General features: G+C 45.4%; 3 protein-coding genes and 1 non-coding gene across 4 annotated transcripts; 2 read left to right on the plus strand and 2 right to left on the minus strand.

Annotated features, from left to right (window-relative positions):
- Positions 1-1675: 1675 nt before the first annotated feature.
- Positions 1676-1747, minus strand: trnae-uuc (transfer RNA glutamic acid (anticodon UUC)). Its single transcript has one exon. It is a non-coding gene; the product is annotated as a tRNA-Glu (tRNA).
- Positions 1748-1994: 247 nt separating this feature from the next.
- Positions 1995-7906, plus strand: wbp4 (WW domain binding protein 4). The gene is made up of 10 exons (XM_062528027.1): positions 1995-2126; positions 2361-2433; positions 2523-2585; positions 2919-3042; positions 3444-3665; positions 4360-4433; positions 4828-4897; positions 5080-5291; positions 5881-6083; positions 7194-7906. Coding segments are annotated over exons 1-10 (1263 nt in total). The 5' UTR covers positions 1995-2124; the 3' UTR covers positions 7414-7906.
- A 562-nt stretch (positions 7907-8468) lies between these two features.
- Positions 8469-15299, minus strand: mtrf1 (mitochondrial translational release factor 1). The gene is made up of 9 exons (XM_062528292.1): positions 14571-15299; positions 14319-14416; positions 14140-14221; positions 13924-14031; positions 12822-12994; positions 11496-11613; positions 11044-11180; positions 10473-10571; positions 8469-9116 (listed from the first exon to the last, which is right to left on the minus strand). Exons 1-9 carry the CDS (start codon positions 14938-14940, stop codon positions 8976-8978), a joined length of 1326 nt encoding a protein of 441 aa, XP_062384276.1. The 5' UTR covers positions 14941-15299; the 3' UTR covers positions 8469-8975.
- A 2299-nt stretch (positions 15300-17598) lies between these two features.
- On the plus strand, positions 17599-24750 carry LOC134071207 (tumor necrosis factor ligand superfamily member 11-like). The gene is made up of 3 exons (XM_062527830.1): positions 17599-17808; positions 18642-18786; positions 21526-24750. Exons 1-3 carry the CDS (start codon positions 17668-17670, stop codon positions 22008-22010), a joined length of 771 nt encoding a protein of 256 aa, XP_062383814.1. The 5' UTR covers positions 17599-17667; the 3' UTR covers positions 22011-24750.
- Positions 24751-27558: the final 2808 nt, after the last annotated feature.

Below are 27558 nucleotides of genomic sequence, written 5' to 3' on the forward strand. Positions count from 1 at the left end.
GACATGACTCGCGGGAGATATCGCAGAAATGTGTATGCATTGAATACAGTTTAAAGAGGAACCTGGCAGGTATGGCGATTTCATCGTTTGCAGGTTTCTCTGCACAGCTTCCCCTACAACTTTAGCATGTATTTAATTTACTGTAGGATAACATTCCTCAATCGGTCTGTCGGCCTTTTCATGAGCATGATCGCGAGGCAGTAACAGCAATCAACGCAATCAAGGAACATATCAAGCAAAACAACAAAAAAAACATTAGAAAAAAGTTTTTACAGAAAAGTTACCATTTTTATGCTACCATTAAAAACCTGGAAAAGTCATTGCATTAGGTCTATGAATCAGTGGCAAGGTAGCCTACATGCAAAAGAAGCCTGATTATCATAGTGTGGGCTACTTCCTTAAAATGTTTCACCGTGGCATAATCAAAGTTCCCAACTCTCTCTGTATAGGCCTATCTGTGCTGACCTATCTTTGCAGAACCAACAATAGCCATATGGGAGCACAAGGTACCAACAACTAAGAATAGGTACAAGGTAAATTGAGCACAAACTGCAATGTTCCAACGGTAGGCCTACATTAAGGTGACCAAATGCCAGAGACCAAAACCAGGGACATAATCCCAAAAAACGGGACATAACTTTTTTCTTTTTTCTTTTTTCTGGGACAGGCAACCAAAAACGGGGACTGTCTCCTGAAACCGGGGACGTCTGGTCACCCTAGCGACTAGCCTATACATTCTGTTTACAAATCTGATATCATTGTAAAAGGCAAACCCCTTCGCAATTAGCCTAAACAAATGTAATCTGACAAATACTCTGATTTTAAAAACAATGCTAAAACTGATTTCAGCTGGTATTCTGTCTATGGAGAGGAATGAACATTTCTAACCCTAAGTGACCCCAAACTTTTGAACAGCAGCATGTGGGGCCACCTTTGCTGTAACTTAAAGTGTAACTTCACCCCATAACTCCACCCACTTCACATTTCTGAAAAAGGCTTTCAAAATGGGCAGGACGTTCTGAAATTTGGAAGGTATAGGCACTGCTGCAGCCAATCAACCATGGTGATTTCGTGTCAATCTGGGAATGAGTACTGGCTTATCACAGGTAGGCTAATAAGGGCAGCAGGTGTTGGGGCGTTTCATTCCTAATTTGTAACGACCCGGTGACGTAGTCTCGGTAGAAAAGTACAGGACTACGTCAGCATTCCAATAGCATTTTGGACCAAAATGCCATGGCATGTTTCAACCTGTAGAGGGTGCGGAGAGATATTTCTCCAATACAAAAATTATACGAAATGTTACTTTTCTCGGGAAACACGATTTTTGTCAATATTAACCCTGGTAATAGTGTAGGCTAGGTCACCACTATGAGTAATTTCAATAAATCAACAGCTCAAAAAACATATTTTAGGGTGCAGTTACACTTTAAGTCATTTTTTTTAATGTTTTGCTGCTGTTTAACACAATAACTATGGCCTATTACAAATACTTTCATTTTATATGCCTACTCATAGTTCCGTCCTCCCCTCTCAGTGCTGACTGGCCTGATGTTCCTTGTCTGAGGGAAACATAGGTGGCACAAATGAATAGGTTACAGTGTTCCTGTCTCCTGAAGGAAGATCTAGGTGGTCGGGACAATAATCGATTGAGGCTGTTGGATCAGAAAAAGATTGCTTCCCATACCGGGAGTCGAACCCGGGCCGCCTGGGTGAAAACCAGGAATCCTAACCGCTAGACCATATGGGATACACTTGTACAGCGACAAAGTAAGACTTTCATAGTAATGTCACATCTATGTCTATCAAGAATAAATGAATGTTCAAAAGATACTACACATTTAGACCATAAATCAATCCGTTAAACATATGATGTATCATTCCACAGCATCTTGTATCAATATGACCGTAAAAAAGGTATTTTTGCTGCACATGAAGAATCCGGAAGAATCTCTGTTGTGTGATGACTTCAAAGCGCGAAGCCATGAGATAGTGACGTCATGTTTAAGCGACAGCAATTCTGGAGCTCCATGGCCAAAAGGGGTGACTTCAGTTTCGTTCTTCTAAATGTTTGAGTCATTTTCGCAAATAAGACTGTTGTAGTACAGAGGACCAAGACACTATAAAATGTAAGTAACATTATTGATGATAAACAACGATTGTATACCACCACAGCTGTGTTTACAGTAGCAGCTAACCTAATTGTTCCACACTGCTTGGTAGTTTATCTACATCACACCCTCTTTACCAGTGTGTTTAAACGTATCGTTTTGAAATGTGTGTGAAAATATCTAGCTGTTGCCTGTTTTGTATGAATTAATGTATGCTTTATCCTTGTATGTGGTGGCAATCGTAAACCTTAGGGCTGACTATTGGAAGTCTCAGCCTAAGAAATTTTGTCAATACTGCAAGTGTTGGATAGCAGACAATAAACCGGTGAGTGTTTCTTTCGCCAGATATTAAGGGTAGACTCGAGCTCTTCCAGCTATTGATCTTAATCATGAGTATTCTCTTCTCTTCTATAGAGTGTTGAATTTCATGAAAGGGGGAAGAATCACAAGCAAAATGTGGCTGCTAAAATCGAAGAGGTGAAGTAATATTTCCTTCGGAGGCTGTTCTCTGTTCTTCATCCTGTACTCGATACTGATTTACTTGTCCAGAAGTTGGTAGCGACTCACACAATACTAAAAAATATATTTAGCTTGACATTGCTTACAAATACCAACAGATGGTGCTGTATTTTGAAGGGGAAAAAAAAAAAACACTGAGGTCTCAGAGATAAGGGGAAAAAAAGTCAACTCAATGTTACGTGCCATCTGCACTGAGTTTGGTGGAGATAAGAGTTGGCATGATACGCAGACGACCCTATTGGTGCATGACGCCCAGTACCCTCCCTCCGCCCCTGTCCTGCCCTGCTGCAGATTAAAAAGAAGAGCATGGACCAGGCCAAGAAGGAGGATCGCATGTCCAAGGAGTTTGCAGCCATGGAGGAGGCAGCGATGAAAGCTTACGAGGAGGACATGAAAAGGCTTCAGGCAGAATCAGGTCACATTTTTTTAAATTTATTATTTAGTTTTATTTTTTAAAAAGCTGAAAACCAACTGTTCTCAGTGTATGAAACAAATGGAATGTAAATTGCATATGAAGAAAAACGTATTATTATATTGCATAATCACCTTGTTCGCTCCACAGTGCTGGGTTAGGTCATGTGTTTTGTTTTAAAGGCTATTCTGTGTGTATCGTAATGGTGTTTTGTTTTAAAGGCTAGTCTGTGTGTATCGTGTGTTGTTTTTCTGTCTTAGAAACACAGTCAGTACACAAAAAGCAGACGAGAAATAACAAAAGTGAAGTGACTGGAACCTGTTCTGAGATGTCATTTGATGACCTAATCATGATACTCAAAGAGCAGTTTCAGTGACGTGGTCTTTTGCCTTCTGATGAGACAGGCGTCACTGTGGAGCCCCAGAGCAAAGAAGTCCCGGAGGCTCCGAGCAAAACCCAACGACCTCAACAGCAACAGCAACAGCAACAGCAACAGCAACAGCAACAGCAACGCAAGAGGCAGAAGAGGCCGCGGCCAGAGGCCAGCAGCGACAGAGAAGCAGACGCTTGGGTGGAGGGCCTGACTGATGACGGACACATTTATTACTACAACACAGGCACAGGAGGTGAGAGTCTATTATGAGAGTCTATTACTACAACACAGACACAGGAGTCTATTACAACACAGTCACAAGAGTCTATTACTACAACACAGTCACAAGAGTCTATTACTACAACACAGTCACAGGAGGTGAGTCTATTACTACAACACAGTCACAGGAGGTGAGAGTCTATTATGAGAGTCTATTACTACAACACAGGCACAGGAGGTGAGTCTATTACTACAACACAGTCACAGGAGGTGAGAGTCTATTACTACAACACAGTCACAGGAGGTGAGTCTATTACTACAACACAGTCACAGGAGGTGAGAGTCTATTATGAGAGTCTATTACTACAACACAGTCACAGGAGGTGAGTCTATTACTACAACACAGTCACAGGAGGTGAGAGTCTATTATGAGAGTCTATTACTACAACACAGACACAGGAGGTGAGAGTATATTACTACACAGACACAGGAGATGAAGGCCACTTGTTTATGGTTTTTACACTTTTGTCCAAAATGTCTTACAGTATATACAGCATGTCATGCTTCACCCATATAAACATGTTGTTTTTGAAAAGCTCAAACTTTTGAACCACAGATCACTGGCTATGTATGTGTGCCTGCAGATCAATGGCTATGTATGTGTGTCTGCAGATCAATGGCTATGTATGTGTGCCCGTAGATCAATGGCTATGTATGTGTGCCTGTAGATACACAATGGGACAAGCCCGAGGGATTCCAAGGTCCGAGTCAAGCTTCAGCCCAAGATGGACAACAGAATGAGGTTGATATGAGCACACAAATAATATCATACAATGTGATACGAACACACAGATATCATACGATGTAATACGAACACACAGATATCACATGATGTGATACGAACACGTGTATGAACATTTTCTGTTTTTATTGTAATCAGTAGGGCTGCAACAGTTAACAACAATTAATCAATTAAATTATTAGTTGTCAGCAATTCATTTATTTGGCAACTATTTTGGTAGCTTATTAATCAAGTAAATGAGAAAATCAATCGAGATTCTGAAAGAGGTTGTTAGTAGCAGGGCCACTAGCATCAGCACAGGTGTGTGAAGAACGGTCTCTCACGCTCCATCAGCACAGGTGTGTGAAGAACTGTCTCTCTTCGGCTTCATCTTGCTCTCTCTGTGTGTGTGCAGGTGGGCTCCCCGTGGATGGAGGCAGTGAGTCCAGATGGGTTCACGTACTACTACAACACAGACACCGGCGGTGAGTGAATGAGCCTGACCTTCAGTGACCTTCAAATATCTGTAAAGCTGAACGTACTGTATGTAGGGCATCACAACTGCAGAGGCCAGTGGAGCACAACACACAGACTGACCGTGTGTCAGAATCAGAACGGTTTTGGGTGACCACAGTGGTCCAACATGTGCTTGTTCCTCGCTACCCAGAGTCCAGCTGGGAGAAACCTGCAGACTTCCCCTCCCACGGGAACGCAGTAGCCGAGGTGGAGGAGAAGGGGGAGCAGGATGACCCCGATGACCCGTCGCCCCCCAAACCGTCGCCCCTGTCTGAGAACGAGAGCAGCTCGAACGGAGAGAAGACCTCTGGGGAGGCAGCTGACCAGCCCGACCAGCCCAGAGGCCCCAAGATCAGCTTCAGGGTGAGCCTGAGCCCCACGGCAGACACCGCTTATTGATCGATTCATTCATTAACTGATTGATTGATACTTTAGTAGTCCTTTACAGGAAATGACTGTTACAGTAGCTGTGCATCATCAGAGCAACACTACACACACACACACACACACACACACACTGCGTTCAACACACTGTATGGCTGTATGGCCAACGTCCATGTATGTATGGTCCTAGTCTCCCAATGACAGTACAGTATGTAGGGGTTTATATATAGGGGTTTATATGTAGGGGTTTATATGTAGGGGTTTATATGTAGGGGTTTATATATAGGGGTTTTGTGTATCATCTGCGTTGTGTTCTAGTTTACATTACATTACATGTGGCTGACGCTTTTTAGCCAAAGCAACTTACAACATGCTAAACATGTTCAGATAGATAGATAGATACTTTATTGATCCCCAAGGGGAAATTCAAGTTCAGCTTTTTGAAGCAGTTCTCATAACAATTCTTGGAAAACTGTAAAAAGGTAGAGTGCAGTGCAGTGCTGTAAGAATGTTGGATAAATGCTGGAGGGAGTTGAGCTGGTGATGATCAACACACTCGTCTCCCCAGAAACGAAAAGAGGAGAAGACTGAGGGCTCCGACGAGGAGAAAGACGACGATGAGGAAGGTGCGGAGGCCAAGGGAGAGGAAGGAGGAGGTGCAGGAGAGGAGTCAGAACAGGACAAAGAGAAAAAGGAGGAAACGCCCGCCAAGAAACCACGCATCAATCCCTACGGCCTGTGGGAGTGTATCCAGCAGGAGGAGAATCCCTAGTGAGTACACACACACACACACACACACACACACACACACACACACACACACACACACACACACACACACACACACACACACACACACACACACACACACACACACACACACACACACACACACACACACACACACACACACACACACACCTACACCTGTGGGAGTGTATCCAGCAGGAGGAGAACCCCTAGTGAGTACACACACACACACACACACACACACACACACACACACACACACACACACACACCTGTGGGAGCGTATCCAGCAGGAGGAGAACCCCTAGTGAGTACACACACACGCACACCACACACACACACACACACGCACACGCACACGCACACGCACACGCACACGCACACGCACACGCACACACACACACACACACACACACACACACACACACACACACCTACACCTGTGGGAGTGTATCCAGCAGGAGGAGAACCCCTAGTGAGTACACACACACACACACACACACACACACACACACACACACACACACACACACACACACACACACACCTGTGGGAGCGTATCCAGCAGGAGGAGAACCCCTAGTGAGTACACACACACGCACACCACACACACACGCACACGCACACGCACACGCACACGCACACGCACACGCACACGCACACGCACACACACACACACACACACACACACACACACACACACACACACACACACACACACACACACACACACACACACACACACACACACACACCTGTGGGAGCGTATCCAGCAGGAGGAGAACCCCTAGTGAGTACACACACACACACACACACACACACACACACACACACACACACACACACACACACACACACCTGTGGGAGAGTACCCAGCAGGAGGAGAACCCCTAGTGAGTACACACACACACACACACACACACACACACACACACACACACACACACACACCTGTGGGAGCGTATCCAGCAGGAGGAGGACCCGTAGTGAGTGCACACACTGACGAGATATACATGTTAGGGGTCGTGGTGGACAGTATGTTTGCTTTAGTGTACTTATTAATATTATTATTATTATTATTATTATTATTAGAAGGGGCGCTGACATTAACCCGCTCCCCCTCTCCAACAGTGAGAATGTGGATCTGCAGTTGCCCCAGGTGGACACAGGTGGCGCTGCAGCGGCCCCCACAGAGCTGCCCCCCGAGCCCAAGCCCAAGTTCAGGGAGCGCACCATCACCTCCCTGGGAGACGACGGGGGGGCCGACGGGGGGGCGGGGGCCACCTTCCGCAAGAGGAAGACCGACAACGGCAAGTCCAGAAGCCTGCGGCGGCGCGGGAAGGACGACTAGGAGGCTCCGCTGGACGCTCTTAGACTGGACACGAGCAGGACGTCAGCGGACATTTAGTCCCGCCCTCTGGGCAGCCCGTAGTCCGGCATGTTGATGATCTGTGTGAGCTGTGTGGCGTCGTCTCAGACGTCTCTGCACACGTGTAGTTGCTTATGTGTGGGGGGGGGCTCAAGCTGCAGCTCCAGGGTCAGTTGAACGCTCCGCTCGACGAGAAACCAAGAGCTAAGAAGTACACATTCTTTATAAAGGAGGGTTTTTTTTGTCCTTTCTCAAATCTTTAATTCTTCTACACATTTGATTATGGAGATTTTTATCCGTATTTTTTTAATTTGTTGTTGGTTGTCATCCCTCACCCCCTCCACATAGATTCATTAGTGTGTCTTGTATTTATGCAAAGGTATTTTTCTAAGATTGGCTTGATAAGTGACATTTAGTCTGTTGAGTTTGTGTTGTCAGTAGAGTAAAGTAAAGTCTCCCTGTGTGGATGTAGCTGTCCCTGTGTCATAGCCCTTGGTCTGTGTCTGGCCTCATCACTGAGCACTAATGTGATTGGGAGGGTACATGGGGAAGGTACATGCTTAAAGGGACACTTCACCGATTAGCATTAAGCTTTGTATCTTTAGGAAACCAGTCATGTTTTTGAATGGTCGTGCATCATTCCCTCAGTTTGCCTTGAGATGGGAGAAATACGGATTTCAATGTTGGACTTCCTGCTTTCAATGATGTAAAAATCATAATTTTACATCATTGAAAGCAGGAAGTACTATTAATGGGTTTCATTGAAATCCGTATTTCTCCCATCTCAAGGCAAACTGAGGGAATGATGCACGACCATTCAAAAACATGACTGGTTTTCTAAAGATACAAAGCTTAATGCTAATCGGTGAAGTGTCCCTTTAATGCTAATCAGTGAAGTGTCCCTTTAATCCAGCTCAGTACCCTGCGTGTCTGAGGAGGACAGAGGGCCCAGTCAACCCCTCTCATTTGGCCAGCTGTCTCATATCAACCGTGTGTCAGAGAGATACTGTGGCCATCACAGGTTGCCAGGTTTTACAGCATGTTGGTGCAAGATAGGGCTCTGGGCCTGCCCCAGTGTGTGCGCCCATTTGTGCTTCAGATACACTCAGCCACGCCCACAGCAGCTGCCGCTACACTTTATTCATGTCATGTCGTAGCGTAATGTAACATAACATCTCTGCAGCGTCAAACGCCATTTCTGGTTACATTTGAAAGGCAGACCTTCCTGATCTGTGCACAACGCCCTGGTCATGCCATCAGCTGTCCAAAGTCGGTCTCTCCAGGAGAGGGAAAAGCAGGACGTCCTGTCTCTCTCAGGTGAAGTGGAGACTGGAGACAGTAGGATCTCCCGGCTGTAGTAGTAACCTCTCCTCTATCTGTCCAGTAACTTCATATCAGTCTGTCACTGTTAAAGAGTGGAGGCTGCTCAGCGGGTCGATCCTGGGTCAGCTACCCAGCGGGTCTGTCACTGTTAAAGAGTGGAGGCTGCTCAGCAGGTCTGTCACTGTTAAAGAGTGGAGGCTGCTCAGCGGGTGGATCCTGGGTCAGCTTCCCTCCTCGGTGGCAGGTCGCTCCGTGCCCTTGGTGCGGTCGCTCTCCACCAGCTCCATCAAGGCCTCGAGGTCCCGGTGCTCCAGCAGCGCTGAGATCAGCTCCTCCAGCTGCTCTCCCCCCCTCATGAACTCCTGCAGCACACAAGCACACGTCTTAAAGGGGCAGTCAGTGATCAGCACACACATCTTAAAGGGGCAGTCAGCTGCTCTCCCCCCCTCATGAACTCCTGCAGCACACAAGCACACGTCTTAAAGGGGCAGTCAGTGATCAGCACACGTCTTAAAGGGGCAGTCCGTGATCAGCACACACTTCTTAAAGGGGCAGTCAGTGATCAGCACACACGTCTCAAAGGGGCAGTCAGTGATCAGCACACACATCTTAAAGGGGCAGTCAGTGATCAGCACACACTTCTTAAAGGGGCAGTCAGTGATCAGCACACACGTCTTAAAGGGGCAGTCAGTGATCAGCACACACGTCTTAAAGGGGCAGTCAGTGATCAGCACACACGTCTTAAAGGGGCAGTCAGTGATCAGCACACATCTTAAAGGGGAGGTCAGTGATTAGCACAAACATCTTAAAGGGGCAATCAGTGATCAGCACACACATCTTAAAGGGGCAGTCAGTGATCAGCACACACATCTTAAAGGGGCAGTCCGTGATCAGCACACACTTATTAAAGGGACAGTCAGCTGCTCCCTCCCCCCTCATGAACTCCTGCAGCACACAAGAACACGTCTTAAAGGGGAGGTCAGTGATCCGCAAGGACACGTCTTAAAGGTGAAGTCCGTGATTTTTACCCAGTCATCTCCTCACAACTTGCCCATTCCTGTCCAGTCTGAGTGCACTCTGAGTGTCTCTGTGGGCAGCCCAGGCTCCGAAGACTAGAACCCAATACAGTGGGGCGGCCTGTCCCCCAAACACAGCTGAGCCCTGAGTGGAGTTGCTCTGGACATGGACGGGAGGGGTGAGCCACGTCTGTAGCTGGTGTGTTTCGTTTTCGTCTGCTAATGAATTTAAATATAAACAAACAAACACAACTTCCTGCACAATCGCTGGCTGCTTCTTTAACACGGGAGAGGTTTTCAGATTGGCCACATCAGAGGAGATTTTCTGTCACATGAAAAGCAACTAAGTGATGACCGTCGTCATATAATTATATTGCAAGTGATAAATCTTTTATTTTAAGATATAGACTTCCATACGTATTTAATACCGAACATTCATAGTCTGTATTGATGTCTGAAGATTTGCTCTGAGATGTGGCTTTAGTCTATTGATTTGTGGTGCAGTTTGAATGCACTGAGAGGAGGATGACCTGTGAGTAAACCCAAGCCTGACCCTCACCTTGAGGATTACTGGTGAGTGACCCCAGCCCGTCTCACCTTGATGACCCGTGAGTGACCCCAGCCCGTCTCACCTTGATGACCCGTGAGTGACCCCAGCCCGTCTCACCTTGATGACCCGTGAGTGACCCCAGCCCGTCTCACCTTGATGTCGCGCGTCATGTAGCCGATGCGGTGGTCGGTCACTCGGTCCTGACTGAAGTTGTAGCTGCGAATCCTCTCCGACTGCGCCCGTGTGCCCACCTACAGGAGGGGATTGCAGTGGTCACTGTGTGTGTGTGTGTGTGTGTGTGTGTGTGTGTGTGTGTGTGTGTTGTGCAGTGGTCGCTGGTACCTGTTGCTTGCGCGCTGTGTCTCTGTGTGTGTGTGTGTGTGTGTGTGTCTGTGTGTGTCTGTGTGTGTGTGTTAGTGTGTGCTGTGCAGTGGTCGCTGGTACCTGTTGCTTGCGCGCTGTGTCTTTTTTGTGTGTGTGTGTGTGTGTGTGTGTGTGTGTGTGCTGTGCAGTGGTCGCTGGTACCTGTTGCTTGCGCGCTGTGTCTTTTTTGTGTGTGTGTGTGTGTGTGTGTGTGTGTGTGTGTGTGTGTGTGTGTGTGTGTGTGTGTGTGTGTGTGTGTGTGTGTGTGTGTGTGTTGTGCAGTGGTCGCTGGTACCTGTTGCTTGCGCGCTGTGTCTCTGTGTGTGTGTGTGTGTGTGTGTGTGTGTTGTGCAGTAGTACCTGTTGCTTGCGTGCTGTGTCTCTGTGTTCTGTTTGCTTTCCCATGATGCTCTGGTGGAGGCGGGCCTTGAGGACCCGCATGGCTGCGTCTCTGTTGTGCATCTGGGAGCGCGACTGCTGACACTCGGCCACTGTGCCTGAGGACGCCGAGATAAGAGCACACACACACACACACACACACACAGAGGCTCATTCTCCTAGAATAACAACAACAATACTACTACTGCTCATAATAATAATAACAACAGAAAGTCTTTAGTGACCAGTCCTTGTAGCAACAGTCAAAATGGGCATTCTGTCTCACACAGTATATCTCAGATATTTGAGTCAGTGCGGTTATCAGTATATTTTATTCATTATTTAAGGCCAGTGTACACGTGTGCATCTCTTGCTAAATGACGGCAGGAAGGCACTGACTAGAAATAAAACAAGGAATGATGAGATGCTCCAACCTGTGGGCAAGTGGACGATTCGGACAGCACTGTCTGTCGTGTTCACACTTTGACCGCCTGGTCCTTTTGATCTGAAAGTGTCGATTCTCAAATCTTTGGGGTCAATCTGAATCTCCACCTAAATAACGCAGATGGTGCCACAGCTGAACTAACACGACTTAAACAAACAAATAAAATACATTATCATAGCAGTACAGAAACATCTCAAACTAAATAATCTTTGATTAGATTATTGTTATTAATAACATTATTATTATTATATTATTATTTTGATCATCATCTTTGATAGGAGAATTTCAACTATATTTCCACTCACTTGTACATTTTTTACAACTCCCCACCACCACATTCAAAAGTTCAAGCTCATAAGTACCTTTGCATCTCACACCTTTTCATTGAAATAACCTAAAAGTGCTTAAACATGTAGAGCAGACATATAAACGTAGATGACCTCTGCAACTGGAAATGTCCATATTGAATGGAATATCTATGCGGTTGTATCTTTATGTTCATGGGCCATTTTTCAAGTGTAACTCATCATAAGAAACACCTTTTGCAACACATCCAGTTAGTGTGTGCATCTCTAGTTGCAGTAGTTCTCTACTGGCGTGACTGCGTTAGCTGAAAGGTGTAGTGGAGGTAAACTGGCGTGATGGCGTTAGCTGAAAGGTGTAGTAGAGGTAAACTGGCGTGACTGCGTTAGATGAAAGGTGTAGCGGAACTGGCGTGACTGCGTTAGCTGAAAGGTGTACTAGAGGTAAACTGGCGTGACTGCATTAGCTGAAAGGTGTAGTAGAGGTAAACTGGCGTGACTGCGTTAGCTGAAAGGTGTAGTAGAGGTAAACTGGCGTGACTGCATTAGCTGAAAGGTGCAGTAGAGGTAAACTGGCGTGATGGCGTTAGCTGAAAGGTGCAGTGGAGGTAAACTGGCGTGATTGCGTTAGCTGAAAGGTGTAGTGGAGGTAAACTGGCGTGACTGCATTAGCTGAAAGGTGTAGTGAAGGTAAATTGTCGTGTAGTGGAGGTAAACTGGCGTGATGGCGTTAGCTGAAAGGTGTAGTGAAGGTAAACTGGCGTGACTGCGTTAGCTGAAAGGTGTAGTGGAGGTAAACTGGCGTGATGGCGTTAGCTGAGAGGTGTAGTAGAGGTAAACTGGCGTGACTGCGTTAGCTGAAAGGTGTACTAGAGGTAAACTGGCGTGACTGCGTTAGCTGAAAGGTGTACTAGAGGTAAACTGGCGTGACTGCGTTAGCTGAAAGGTGCAGTAGAGGTAAACTGGCGTGATGGCGTTAGCTGAAAGGTGGTAAAAGTAGGAAGTGTTGGTACCTCGTTGGGTTGCGGCAGCACGATGGTCGTCATGGTTCCCGTGTGGATGCGCTGCATGCGCGAGGACAGCCCCACCTCAGGGATCCTCTGCACGCGGTGGGTGCCACCCTCGAACCGCAGCCACCGGAACACGCCCTCCCCCGACACACGCACCGCCGCATGGTGCAGGCCACCTGCCACAGGAACCACAGCAGCGTGAGAGGAACCACAACACTGAGAGGAACCACAACACTGAGAGGAACCACAACACTGAGAGAGGAACCACAGCAGCGTGAGAGGAACAACAGCACTGAGAGAGGAACCACAACACTGAGAGAGGAACCACAACACTGAGAGAGGAACCACAACACTGAGAGAGGAACCACAGCAGCGTGAGGAACCACAACACTGAGAGGAACCACAGCAGCGTGAGAGAAACCACAGCACTGAGAGAGGAACCACAACACTGAGAGGAACCACAGCTGCGTGAGGAACCACAGCACTGAGAGAGGAACCACAACACTGAGAGGAACCACAACACTGAGAGAGGAACCACAACACTGAGAGGAACCACAGCTGCGTGAGAGGAACCACAACACTGTGAGAGGAACCACAACACTGAGAGGAACCATCACTATGACCGGGACTACACAACGAATGGATGAATGAATGAATGAATGAAGACTTGGTACTTTGGGGATAACTGGAACCATTTTTGAGGCCGTTTAAAACGCACCAAATCAACAGGCCACCTGTGCACCATTCAACAGCCTCAGAAAATGGTTAGAGTTAACCCCAAAGTACCCCAAAGAACCCTTTATTGCCCAGAGGGACATTTGTCTTGCACTCAAGGGGAGCCACATTGAACATTTAAACACAGACAACAATAAATAACAATAAACAATAGAAACACAACAAACATCCAACAACATTGAACATAAACAACATGCATAAACATATTAAATCAATAATCAATGGTGCACATTTAAAATGGCACACAAGGAACCATAGCACTGTGACAGGAACGGAGACCCTATAAGATGGGACACAAGTCCAGAGGCACTGTGTGTGTGTGTGTGTAAAATGTATGAGACCTAGAGTATTTGAGAGATGTGAGTTTTACCATAGTCTGCAGGCGTGTAATTCAGGACGTCAAAGTGCCAGTTTTTGTAGCTGGCAAAACCTTCGTACATGTCGAAGATCTCACGGGTAAACTGCTGGCAAATGTCACCTGGTAAGAGCAACAGGATGCCATAATTATGAGAGAAGAACCCACAAATTAGTCATTGTAATTATCTCATCACAGAGAGCATGCGAAGTGAAATAGCCCCCCAGGTACCTCCAGTAGTCCTGCCAGACGCTACTTCCAATATGACATTGCTGTCGTCAAGCTCATCTACTGGAACCAGAGCCTGAATCAACTGGACAAATTCAAACAGTGTAAGTCAACTGGAGGCCATTAAATTAGGTGGCTAAAGTACATCAGAGTCGGATAGAAGGCTATAGAACATCTCTCACTTCTTTGTTTAGGTCTTGGAGTGTTCTGGAGAGTTCAGCTTGCTCTTCTCTAAGCAGCTCAGCCATTTGCTCGTCTTGGGTTGAATCCGCTGTAGTACCTTTCAAAATTGAGAACAGGTCAAGACGACCATCACTGTATAGACAGCGCCACCTTGTGGTGATTCTTATTCTAGTCATAAACACTAGACTAGTCTACGTTTTACATGTGGTGGTTATCAGGCAACAGTATTTTAGTGTCGGCCGACTACGTACTTTGAAGAAAGGATTCCACTTCTTGAAGATCTTTGGTTGCGTCTTCGGTGCCTATGAGCGCGTTCACCACAGGCAATAGCTCCACTCGTCTCTGGTGGCAGTTTCGCCTGTCAGAATCACTTAGATTCGCGTTTTGTAATGTGCCAGTGACAATGTTGTATTCATCCCTAAGCCTCTGTATGTACTTCTGTACGGCTTCATCCTTCAGCAAATTTACTGTAAGTGTATGATTCTTCCGAAATGGCTGGAGTCTGTGGTTTTGTGAATGGGACATCAGCTGGTTACCCGGGATTCCAGTGAATTTGACAGCGATGCCGTGGTGGCTTAACGATACACACGACTTCCAGCACCTGGTCCATCTTAATATCATCAGGACAGAGTATGAAAAGTCTAACAACAAATTCCTTGAGACAATATAGTAAGAGGACCTCTTGGAGTTTGTCTACAACCTACTGAAGGTCATAAATGCCTCTCGACAACCTGAAGTTTAGAATAACCCCTGGTGTAGGCTTGCTACGCGTAGGCTAAAACACAAAAGGCAACTTTTACTTTCTAAATCCATTCAGATTTGTATTAATTGCACGGGCTGCCGGTTGCTTGGTGCTTTGTGAAAGTCTCCAAACACAAATCACGAATTTACCTGCAATCTAGTAGGCTTACTAGGCTACTGTATTCACCATGCTGCTGTGTGATGAAAGCTGAAAGCTGCCATTTGCAAGAGGTGAAGGAGACGCCGGTTGACAGTTTTTCTTCTTCGTTTGCCTACATCCTTTAAAATGTTGCATACCGCCACCTACTGTACAGGAGTGTGTAGAGTAATAGTAAAATAAAGATATTAAAGCGTTTCAGACCCATTCTGATGATGTACAGAGGCAAAATAACAATTACAAAAGAATTATTGTCCAAAATACTAATCCAAAATACATACTAATCTGTTATGATTAAACCTGTAATTCATTTTCATTTGAGGCATAAGCAGATATCATCATCAGTGGGAGTGGCACTCATTATTTAACTTTGACCTGATGCTGTTTGAGTAGATCAGAGTTTGACCAGATGCTGTTTGAGTAGATCAGAGTTTGACCAGATGCTGTTTGAGTAGAGATCAGAGTTTGGCCTGATGCTGATGTAGAGATCAGTGTTTCACCTGATGCTGATGTAGAGATCAGTGTTTGGCCTGATGCTGATGTAGAGATCAGTGTTTGGCCTGATGCTGATGTAGAGATCAGTGTTTGACCTGATGCTGTTTGAGTGGAGATCAGCGTTTGACCTGATGCTGATATTTGAGTATCAGCTTGATGCTGATATTTCAATGGACTCTGCCAAGTGTGATGAGGACCTCCCCAAACAGTGGCAGTCTACGGAGAAGAGGGAACAGGAAGTGAGCTTGGCTGAACAAGAGGAGCTTCCTTCTATTGTTTGTGGAAATAGGTATAGATTAACTCATGAGAGGTTTGGAGGATGAAATGTTATAATGTTTTAGAGAATAAAGAGTCTTTTCCTGTTTAGTTTCAATCCAACAACCACAATCCAGAACTGTACAGTTAAGACACATTACAAACTGTCATGCATCTTAGATTTGACTGGATATTTTGGGCCTCCCAGCTGCTGACTGAAGCGTTGATCACGACTGAATGAAGAGCCAGCGGAAAATAAGGAGAGGCCTCAGGCATGCACTCGCCTGACCACGCAGGAGCTTACTGGAACAGCTATGAGTGAGTCAAGCACAATTACAGGAGCACATCAAAGAGAGTTTCCCGAATAGGAAAGTATGAGGAGTTTTTTAGGAGTTTTGTGCATAGTTTTCCAAGATATACAATAATAATAGGAGGCTCCTGTTCGATTATGGGATGAAGCTGTTTTAGGTTGCCGGGCTTTTTTCAGTGTGATGGAGTAGGCAGAGCCTTTAGCACCTGTATCCACAAATTGACACCCTCCCTTACAGCAGCAATGTGCAGCAAGGCCATGCAAATCGTTTGTTATATAGACTGAAATAGGTTGGTCACCAGAAGTTCACTGGAAGTGTTCCATTATTGGGTAAGTGTGGTGGCAAACCACTGGGGACACATTTGCCACTAGTAGCAAACTTTTCATTGTTTCCAGAACTGCTGGAAGTGTGCCTCTAGCGGCCAACATTGCCAACACATTCTGTATTTTCTAGTGAACTCATTTGTTTCCCACAAATCACCCACACGTTGGCTGCAAATCAGCCGCAAATATTTCATTTCTGTAATTAAGGGCTCAAGGTGGGAGAGGAGCGATTTAAAACACACCAATTGTTAACACGTTTTTGGAGCAGGATGCCTGGAGTGAGTGCTCTCATGCGTAAAGCAACACACTAATAATAGGTGTTGTCACCACCTGACTTTTCGTGAATTGTGATCAATCAGATAATTAATTTCATTCAGTCAATAGCATGCTGTTTATAACAAAATCATGCAGGTAACTCTAATCAATATTCAAAAGCTAAATATCATTGCTACTTTCATTTATCATAAGTCAATACAAATAATTGACCAACTCCTATACTGCAATTTAAACAAACGTGTGTGTGTGTGTGTGTGTGTGTGTGTGTGTGTGTGTGTGTGTGTGAGAGAGAGAGAGAGAGAGAGAGTGTGTGTGTGTGTGTGTGTGTGTGTGTGTGTGTGTGTGTGTGTGTGTGTGTGTGTGTGTGTGTGTGTGTGTGTGTGTGTGTGTGTGCGTGTGTGCGTGCGTGCTTGTTTACCAAACTGTATAATTTCATATTTGGCAACGAATTGATACTCATCGATCAATGGTTCCATCATAGTGCGCATCTGTGTAGCCTATTCGGGAGATAGCTTGGTGTCAAAAGTTGCCTAGTTTACTGGTTAAAATTACTGTGATGATCGGGTGACTGCAGCTGACTTGTCAATTAATCAGCTGAATAAGCATAAGCCTAAGTAACAGATGCATATGCAGGGACATAGGCTAGGCTTTCGAGAGGCGTGGGCGGTATTTTGAAAGCAGCGCGGTGATTGTCTGAGAGCACACGAGAGAGCGTGTTTGAGAGAGTGTGTCTGAGAGAGTGTTTGAGAGAGTGTGTCTGTCTGAGAGATAGACTGGGCAACTGTTGGACATGGAGCCCCGGACCTCAAGACTTCTTCAGCCTTATCTGATGACTCCCAGAGCGCCCGTCACGGTCATCGTTGCTATCATGGCATTAATGCAGATCTTATGCTGCGTGATAGTTGGATTGCATCTGACAGGGCATTTTCAGGTTGGTGATAATATGGGCGATGCCCAGTTCTCCTCTTTTGTTCTGAGTTTACATGTTATTATCCATCTTGATACTAAGTTATGTTGTTAAGGCTCAAATGTAGGCTAGTTATCAAGTCTGTTTCTCCGTAATCCCAATTGGTTATTATAGGCTACTTTATTTGAGTTCTCCAGCTTTTGCGCATTGTCTTGCACGCCGTTCAAATTTCCTACATTTGAAACTGTGAAATGTTTGATCAAGTGAGATTTAATGTTGTCCAATGGAAAGACAGATTGTTGTGGCGTTGCGTTATTGGAACATTCACATCTGCGGTCACTTTGTTGTGGAGAATGATTCAGGAGAGAATCGCACGTTAGGTCTGGGCAGCGCGTCAAACAGCTGGACACTGCGTAGCCGATATCTTTATGGTGCTTTGCTTTCCACCCACATATTCTTAAACACGCCACCCAGGTGTTCCAGGTGTTAGTTCACTTTGTTGTGGTGTTTCTTAAAAGGTGTCATCAAAAAAGAAAAACGATGAAGTTAAAATGATGTCATCTTAAGTTTCCGAACCTCTGAAATGCCTTGTTTAATTTAGACCATTTGGTTCCCCCGTGTCAGCGTAAGACTAAAGGCATGTAGCTAACAGTAAGGCCACCAAAAAATGAGCTAGATGTTTAGAAACAATTTTGATGCCCTTAAATTAATAATAGGATAAGATATTCATCCTCTTATTTTTTTAAGAGCCTTTGGATGAATTATGACAAATCAGTAAGGTCTTGTGCATATGGCGGTTTTAAGATGAAATCCATTTGTCAAAAAACACTTTTTTACTTTGTTTTTCTCCGTGATAGGTGCATGGGGCTGATCGGGCCCCTGCTGCAGGAGAGACTCCAGCTGAACCCCAGCAGAAGCAGCACACCAGAGTCCCTAAAAGGCATAAGAGCCGGACCCCAGTGGCTCACCTGCCCATAAATCCTGCCAGCGCAAGCGGCCAGCGTGAGTGTCCAAGTCTCCTATTTAGGAGCGTCGTTGTGTTGTGATTGAGGAGTGTAAGTGTTGCAGTGTGTTTCTAGGTAGTGAGATAGCCATCATGTTCCTATTTAGGAGTGTCGTTGTGTTTCTGATTTAGGAGTGTAAGCGTTGCAGTGTGTTTCTATAGGTGAGATAGCCATCATGTTCCTATTTAGGAGTGGCGTTGTGTTGTGATTTAGGAGTGTAAGTGTTGTAGTGTGTTTCTAGTCAGGTGAGATGGCCAGAGTAAGAGTCCAAGTCTCCTATTTAGGAGTGTCCTTGTGTTTGTGATTGAGGAGTGTAAACAGTGGTGTTGCAGTGTGTGTCGTTGTGTTTCTGATTTAGGAGTGTAAGTGTTGCAGTGTGTTTCTAGGCAGATGAGATGGCCAGAGTAAGAGTCCAAGTCTCCTATTTAGGAGTGTCGTTGTGTTTCTGATTTAGGAGTGTAAGTGTTGCAGTGTGTTTCTAGGTTGGAGAGATAGCCATCATGTTCCTATTTGGGAGTGGCGTTGTGTTTCTGATTTAGGAGTGTGTTGCAGTGTGTTTCTAGGCAGGTGAGATGGCCAGAGTAAGAGTCCAAGTCTCCTATTTAGGAGTGTCCTTGTGTTTGTGATTGAGGAGTGTAAACAGTGGTGTTGCAGTGTGTGTCGTTGTGTTTCTGATTTAGGAGTGTAAGTGTTGTAGTGTGTTTCTAGGTACGTGAGATGGCCACTGTCTCCTATTTAGGAGTGTCCTTGTGTTTGTGATTGAGGCGTGTAAACAGTACCGTTGCAGTGTGAGTCTACTGTAGGTGAGCTGGACCTGTGGGGAATATTCCACAGCCTGTCTGAGCCTCGTGCACTCTCCCAGACCCATCTCCCTGAGCCTCGTGCACTCTCCCAGACCCATCTCCCTGAGCCTCGTGCACTCTCTGAGCCTCGTGCACTCTCCCAGACCCATCTCCCTGAGCCTCGTGCACTCTCTGAGCCTCGTGCACTCTCCCAGACCCATCTCCCTGAGCCTCGTGCACTCTCTGAGCCTCGTGCACTCTCCCAGACCCATCTCCCTGCTTGTTTACAGTCAAGAGTTTAACAGCACTTTGTTATAAGCAAGTCGGAGGGACTGTTCCACCTCACAGTTGCCAGCTTTTAATGATTTTTAAATCTGATTTGTAGATGTTTTTAAGACACATCAAATTTGTACCCAGGGTGAAAAATGATGTAGATGGTTAATGTATGTGCAGTGTGTATTTGTGCCCCAGGGTTGGAACTGTAGGAGGTTATAGTTGATGAAAAATGAGTGAGTTTGTTAAGTGGCCCACTTTGTACCAGAGACGGGCATCTCGGGTTCAGAAAGTAAAACTCCTGCCAAGTATTTGATCCAACCATTTAGTAAATCAGCTCATCTTAATCAGGAGCCAGGTAGATGAAATAATTCAGGGATGGGCAACCGGCGGCCCGCGGGCCACACGCGGCCCGCCTCCTCACTCAGTGCGGCCCGCGGATGATCATTTTTACTGTGATTAAAAATGCGTGTTTTTTTTTTTTTTTTTTTTTACCGCACCGTCATTGTAATTATACTGTTCGCCGATAGATAGCGCCTCCTATGCAAACCATCTGGGGTCCTCGGACCTTTACCATCGCTGAGGAAAAACAGTGCACACATAGAAGAAAAGTAGAAAACAAATTTAGAAAACCGTAGCCTAGGCTACCTTTCAGTCAAAATCGGAAGCAGTGTCTGTTCATAGAATGGTAAGGCAAACCCATGTCAAGTTTTGCTAGAAACTATATCAGCCATGAAAGACTTAAACTTCAGTCGCCACTACACTACAACACCTTGCGAAAAGTTATCAGAAGTAGCCTGCCCTACACACACGGAGCTTCTCGGCCGCTGTCGTAGCCGACCTCAAATCAAAAGTAGGCTAGCCTACACTAACAATAGCGACTAATTGCCAGAACTACACAGGAATCCGTCTTTTGCTGTTTCGCTTGAGCTTGCCAAAGCAAAGAAGCTATATCAGATGGCGAAATTGTTTGGGTGCGTAGTGGAGGTAAAAACTTCGAAACGGTATATTTGTCCCGACGCACCGTGACGCGCATAATTGTTGACATTCTGATAATGTCGAGGGGGGGAGCTGAGACAAATCATGCATGACTGCAAGTAGGCCTACTGTAGCTTACTTTTTGGCGTTGGATGAGAGTACAGATGTGATGGATGTTACATGTTACATCTGTAGGCCTACTCTCATTATGGACGTTAGGGAATGTCTATAAATTCTTAAAAATGGAGTGGGAGCATAAATGCATTGAATATGAGGCTTGTTGCACTTCATGATGGGCCATTGTTTTTCAATTCTGTGCCATCATTGAATTGTGATTTATGTGAGCACTGAAAATAATCACTGGCTGTAAAATATTTGTATTTGTTGTTAGGGAGTCTATGTAAAAAATGCATTTGAGCATTGACATATTTCGTTCTTATTCAGAATTATTTTGCAGCATCAGATGTGCGGAAGTGCGCGGCCACATTTGGCCCTCTGATGGTGATGATAAAAAAATGTGGCCCTCTTAGTCATGAAAGTTGCCCATCCCTGAAATAATTAGTGATCTCACCTGTGTGAAGTGCACAGGTAGAAGGAATATATTGTCAATACTGTATATGGCCAATATATGGCCTTTTACTTTTTGGAACCGAGATGTCCCCCACTGGTCTGTACGGAGTGACCAGGATGTCTTTTGTCTTTAGGAGACGTCCACGCCACCATCGTCCACTGGAGCGCAGACCGCGGTCACCTCGCCCAGCTTCAGTACCGCGACGGCCGGATCCTGTTCCGCAAGCCCGGCCAGTACTACGTGTACGCCCAGACCTGCTTCCGCTACTACAACGAGCCCGAGGTGAGCGCTGCTCCGTCGTCGCGTCCGGCCGCGTCGTCCAACACGGGTCATCAGCACGCGCCGCCCGCCCCGCCCGCCGCCCCCAGCCCGGTCCAGCTGATCCAGTACGTGTTCCTGGAGCGGCCCAACCGCGGCTCCCCGCTGCGCTCCAGCCTGGTGATGAAGGCGGGTAGCACCCAGCGCTGGCACAGCGGGTACCACATGTCCTGCCAGCACCAGGGACGCGTGGTGGCGCTGCGGCCGGGAGACGGGCTCTACGTCAGCGTGGCCAACGCCTGGATGCTGGACCCCGAGGCAGAGGGCAGCTACTTCGGCGCGTTCAGGGTCGCCGAGTGAAGCGCGTGGCGTTAGCGTAGCGTAGCGTAGCGTTAGCGTAGCGTAGCGTAGCGTAGGGGGGCGCTGGACAGAGGGAGCCGAGCGGAGACTGGACATCTCTGCTCTGGACATCAGCTTGGGACGTGCATGGCTCCAACTCAATCACATAATGACAGTGGTACCACGAGACTGTAAGGACGAACTGTGTGTGTGTGTGTGTGTGTGTGTGTGTGTGTGTGGTCCTCAAATGTGTTTTGTAATTGAGTCTTGTTTCACACCACAGCCTATGTAGTTTAGCTATTCTTGAGATCACAAGGGAAAAAGGATTCGTACTGTATAACAAAAACACACAGACCAAACATGCAGGGGACAAGCGTGAGGAGCTATGGAGGCCCCCAGCCTGGAGACGGGCTTTTGGAGAATGGATGGAGGTTACATCTCAGAGAATGGAGGAACATTAGTGTGACCTTCATCTGATGAAAGTCAGAAATGTGTGCTATGTAGTTAGCTTTTGTCTTCAGTCTTAATTTATTTAGTTTGCTTTACCATAAACTAGACCCAGATGAGTTTAAGATGTGCTTTGTTCTCGTAATGGTAAACATCTGTATTCGGGACTAAAGTGGTAAACATCTGTATTCGGGACTAAAGGGGTAAATAATGACGTGTGGTGGGCAGAACGTCTGTCCTCAGGGACTCCATTACCACCAGCATCAGACAGAACATAAATATAAACATTTGATTAAACATTTAGCATTAAATTCCACTCAAGGCCTTTAAGGACTCCAGAGTGTTGATGTGTAGTGTAGTGTAGTGTAGGAACAACCTGTTTCCCAGACGACGTGCGCAGAAGAGCTGTTCTGGTCAAGTTGGATGGCGTGCAGCGTGAGTAAGCGCCCAGGGGACGGCTTTACAGGACGACTGCGCTAAACACAAAGCACTTCTTCTAAATCAGATTACGAGTGTTGCGAGGCCCTTTCACAATCATCATGGCTGCTCTTGCTGCAGTCTAGCATGGTCTGCCTGTTGAGTCTTGCTGGAGTGCCTCTTGAGTTGTTTTTGTTAGTGATTTGTAGAGCTTCAGTGATGGCGTCGATGTCTTCAAATTATCCTGTTGTCATGTAGTTATTTTCTGTTGTTTTCAAACTATTAGCTTCAGGCTTAATTCATTATAATGTTTATGTTATGCCACCACAGTATGGGGCATTTTTGTTGTGTCAGAGAGAGAGAGAGAGAATATTAATGTAAACCATTTAAAGGTGTTTATTGTTTTTCCCCCATTGGATTGTCCACACTGACATTTCAAAACAGTGCCCCAGAGAGGTTCTGCAGGATGTTCTATTTTGGTGTTTGACTCAGTCCAGATGGCCTCACCTTACCTTACATGCCCTTAGAACGGAACAGTCGCGTCAATGCCCTTAGAACAGTCACGTTAATCCAGAATGCTTGATCTGCATTCCACTGTCTCCACGGAACATTTACCCAGCTCATCCACACCACACCGCACTCAAGACAGCACATTCCATTAGAAAGACTGCTGTCATTTGTTCTGCAAGGAGGAGTTTAACAGTCTCTGCCCGTACAGGGGGGCTTTTTACAGTGCCCTAATTTTGTCTGCCTGTTAGAAACTTGATGTGTCCTGGATCGCTTCCCAATCAGAAAAACAGAACAATTATGGCACCGTGAGGGAAGGAAGGGAAGGGGTTGAAGAAAAGATGGGTCCTGGGGGGATTACCCCACTTGGTCTCTGATGACGTCTGTTGCCTATAACCTTATTTTGGGCTCTGAGAACATATGCTTTGCATCCTGTGGAGCGGGAAGAGCCTCATCCACCCCAACATTTCAATCTGTTAGACACATGCTTCCCATTTTTAGGTTGTCATCCTGTTACACCCTGTTGACATGAAAAATGGCGTCATTTTTCGTACGGTGTGATCATGGTATTTCACATAATGTTTTGATTCTGACTTTTTAAATGTGCAGTTGTTTGAGGTCATGTCCGTGGTATTCCACAAGTTTCCACAAGGAATTGTTCTTTGGTCCAGATAATATTCATCACCTATCATAGGTCTTTATCCAACCTGTTAAATGTATAGAATAACCATAAGCTTTCAGTTACATCCCTTAAGTCACACCTGGAAAACAACAGGCCTACACATTTAAGGTGTCTGGTCTATATGCCTGAGAAGCACACACAAACAGGAAGAAGAAAAAAACAAAATCAAACATCTGTATTTCATAACATTTTCCCTGACAAGGAATTTTAGTTTCCACCCCAACATGGAAAAGCAATGTTTTGTGTGAGCAGTACGGTTGGACATTTGAATCATTCCACAGATTACAGAACTGTAAAGTCACCCAGCTCACCACAGACTGTAATTAAAAGCACAACAGGTCCTGGTCAGGTTTTTATAGTTTGTGATTAAGTGTGTGTTCAGCTCTTCAGCTGAGCTCCTCACTGACCCTGTCCTAAAAGATGTGTTTTCTTCATAACCCTTTATAGGGCACTCATTGAAATCGTTGGAAAATCTAAATTCTAACTTCAGAAAGTTAATGGGGGATGTTTCAGGACATTTAAAAAAAAAAAAAAAACAATCAATATTTTTCATCTTTGCACAGCAAATCAAGGTCAATGAAGTTACCATACAGTATGTCCTTGCCTGTCTGGGTAAAAAAGTATATCCCTGATCATGTTTCTTTTTAACAAGAGTATGGTTTACTTATCCTGTTAGTCGATACACCAATGTGGAAAAGTTCAACAAAAACAAACAATAAAATAATTAATAAAAGATTAATTACATCAAAGAACTGACTGAGGAGAATATCATCATCATTTATCACAATGCAAAAATCAGAGAGGAAGGTCAAAAGTTCACGAAGTTCGTTGAGATGATGACCTTCAGTTTGGTAAGTTAGCTGTCTGCTTGTTTGTTGTTTACGATCAAAGATGTCTTAAAATGTGGCAATGATGTCACAGATGTTTGTGTCTGCGTCTGAATGGCCAAGTCCAAGATATGTTGCTGTAATATGTTGCTGTAATTATGTGCAACTGAATTATATATTTTATTCCAGCATCATGGATTTAACTTGAATACTTGTCCATAATATCTTTAAAGTAAGTTATGATTTTTAGCCTATATATTATTTAATATATTATATGTTATTTTTATATATTAATTAATATATTTAAATTTTAATATGCACATTTGAATTGATTGAAGGAAGCAAAAGATTGGTGGATAATGAGTCATCTCTTCCATTCATGACTTCCACTTTTTGTTTTTTTTGCTTTGTTTTGTTATTGAGGCAAAGTGTTGACATCAGATACAATTTAAATAATGTAAATTTAGTACGCAGATTGTGGTCTATTTCTTCAGTAATTGGGGTTTAGTAAATCGTCATTGTGTCATTAGTCCACTAGATGGCAACATAAGAGTAGAGAAGTGTACAGTACTCAATGGGTGCCTCTCATGTAAAGTTTATACGTCCTCCCTTGCTCCTCGGGCCTCGATCCTCACTGATCTACATAAAGAAAGATAGACGAAGGGATAGACTATCGTTGTTGCCGCCCCTTCATTCTTTATGTAGATCAGTGAGGAGCGAGGCCCGAGGAGCGAGGGAGGACGTATAAACTTTACATGAGAGGCACCTAATGGTGTCCGTGGGTCAACTCTGCAGCCAGCATGGGGCCAATGAGAGGGAGTGTTGCTTAGCATGGGGCCAATGAGAGGGAGTGTTGCCTAGCATGGGGCCAATGAGAGGGAGTGTTGCCTAGCATGGGGCCAATGAGAGGCAGTGTTGCTTTGCATGGGGCCAATGAGAGGGAGTGTTGCTGAGACGAGTCTGCCAGAGTTAAAACCAGGGGGTCAGGATTTGACTGATTAGCTTCGCCGATTAGCAAGGCACTTCCTCGTCGCCATTTTCCAGAAATACATCATGTCCGGTGCCGTTTTCCCAAAGTTTTCCTCATGCTGATTGGTGGCTATTCCACTCTCAGCTCATGCACGAGCTTAGTGTGGGCACGAGCTCTCCTTCTCTACTTACATCAATCAGTAACCTGGCACTTAATTGGCTAAGTAAAACGGCACCGGAAACAAGCCCCTTGAAACGCCATGTTGAAGCCTGAAAAAGTCGTTCAATTTTGGCAATTTTCACTAGCCTAGCATTCCCATTGAAATGAATGGGGGCGGGACTTGTTCACTGTCTCCAGTTCTTATAATACCTCCATGGTTAAAACAGCATTAGTTATACACCCTTTCAACTCCATAAGCAAACACATGTTCCTAAGGAATCTCCCGGAGCCCAGAAAACAACATTGAGCTAATTGTAATCTGGGGATGATCAAACATTTTACATTTTGTTGAGCTCTACTCCAAAGTCTGATACATTCTCATTGCAACTTATCTGTATTGATTTGGAAGATTTAAACCGGAAATGCTCTTGGAACAGATTGAAAGGTTCTATATTGATAACTGAAACACCTGATGAGATGCCTTTCAGCTTTGCAGTGAGGCCTACCAGTCCCCTGACTATTGCAGTGTGTGTGTGTGTGTGTGTCCCCTGACTATTGCAGTGAGGCCTATCAGCCCCCATTATTACTATTGCAGTGAGGCCTATCAGTCCCCTATATTGCAGTGAGGCCTCTCAGTTCCCTGACTATTGCAGTGAGGCCTATCAGTCCCCTGACTATTGGGAGGAGATTTCATGCACTTCTTTACACTCTCTCTTCGTGCTATAGAGATCGCTAAGACATGTGACCAAAGTCATCAAAACACAAAGAATTATGGGTAGGTTTGGCTCGCCTGATGCCAGCCCATGTAAACTAGTGGGTCTGGGTCTATGATCTGGCATGATAATAATGAAAACTAAGCGTGAAAAAATTGTGTGAAAAACAGTTATAATCTCGCGCTTCCTTAGTGCTGCTATCCAAGCCATTCCTTGCCTTTTTGTCACCTCTGAAACATGACGTATACTATTATTTTTCCACGCTGGAAAACTATAAAAGATAAGCTTCATGTTACTCTATTGAATTTTATAACACAGCAGGTAAACGGCATTTCGACAACTGCACTTCGTTGTTCCCGCACGTCAGTAAAACAACTTAATTTTGGGCCACCTATTCCCAAAATGCGTTGCGTTTTACGTCACGTTCTCAATCTCTATTGAGCCAATGCATGAAAAACAATCAATACATGCAAAACAGTCAATACATGCAAAACAATCAATACATGCAAAACCTGTATGCAGAAGTAGGGGCTTCACACACTTCTAGCGCCACTAGGGAGCAGCGCTCTGAAGCGCCCCCTGCAGGCTATACTCACTAAGACGCTTCTCCAGATCACTGGCCCGTGTGTGTGTGTGTGTGTGTGTGTGTGTGTCCAGATCACTGGCCCGTGCGTGTGTGTGTGTGTGTGTCCAGATCACTGGCCCGTGCGTGTGTGTGTCCAGATCACTGGCCCGTGTGTGTGTGTGTATGTCCAGATCACTGGCCCGTGTGTGTGTGTGTGTGTGTGTTTTTGTGTGTGTCCAGATCACTGCATCTTATTATCATAAAAGACTTTTTAAAAGTTTT

This window comes from Sardina pilchardus, chromosome 23 (genome assembly GCF_963854185.1).
Source record: "Sardina pilchardus chromosome 23, fSarPil1.1, whole genome shotgun sequence".
NCBI classification, from domain to species: Eukaryota; Metazoa; Chordata; class Actinopteri; order Clupeiformes; family Clupeidae; genus Sardina; species Sardina pilchardus.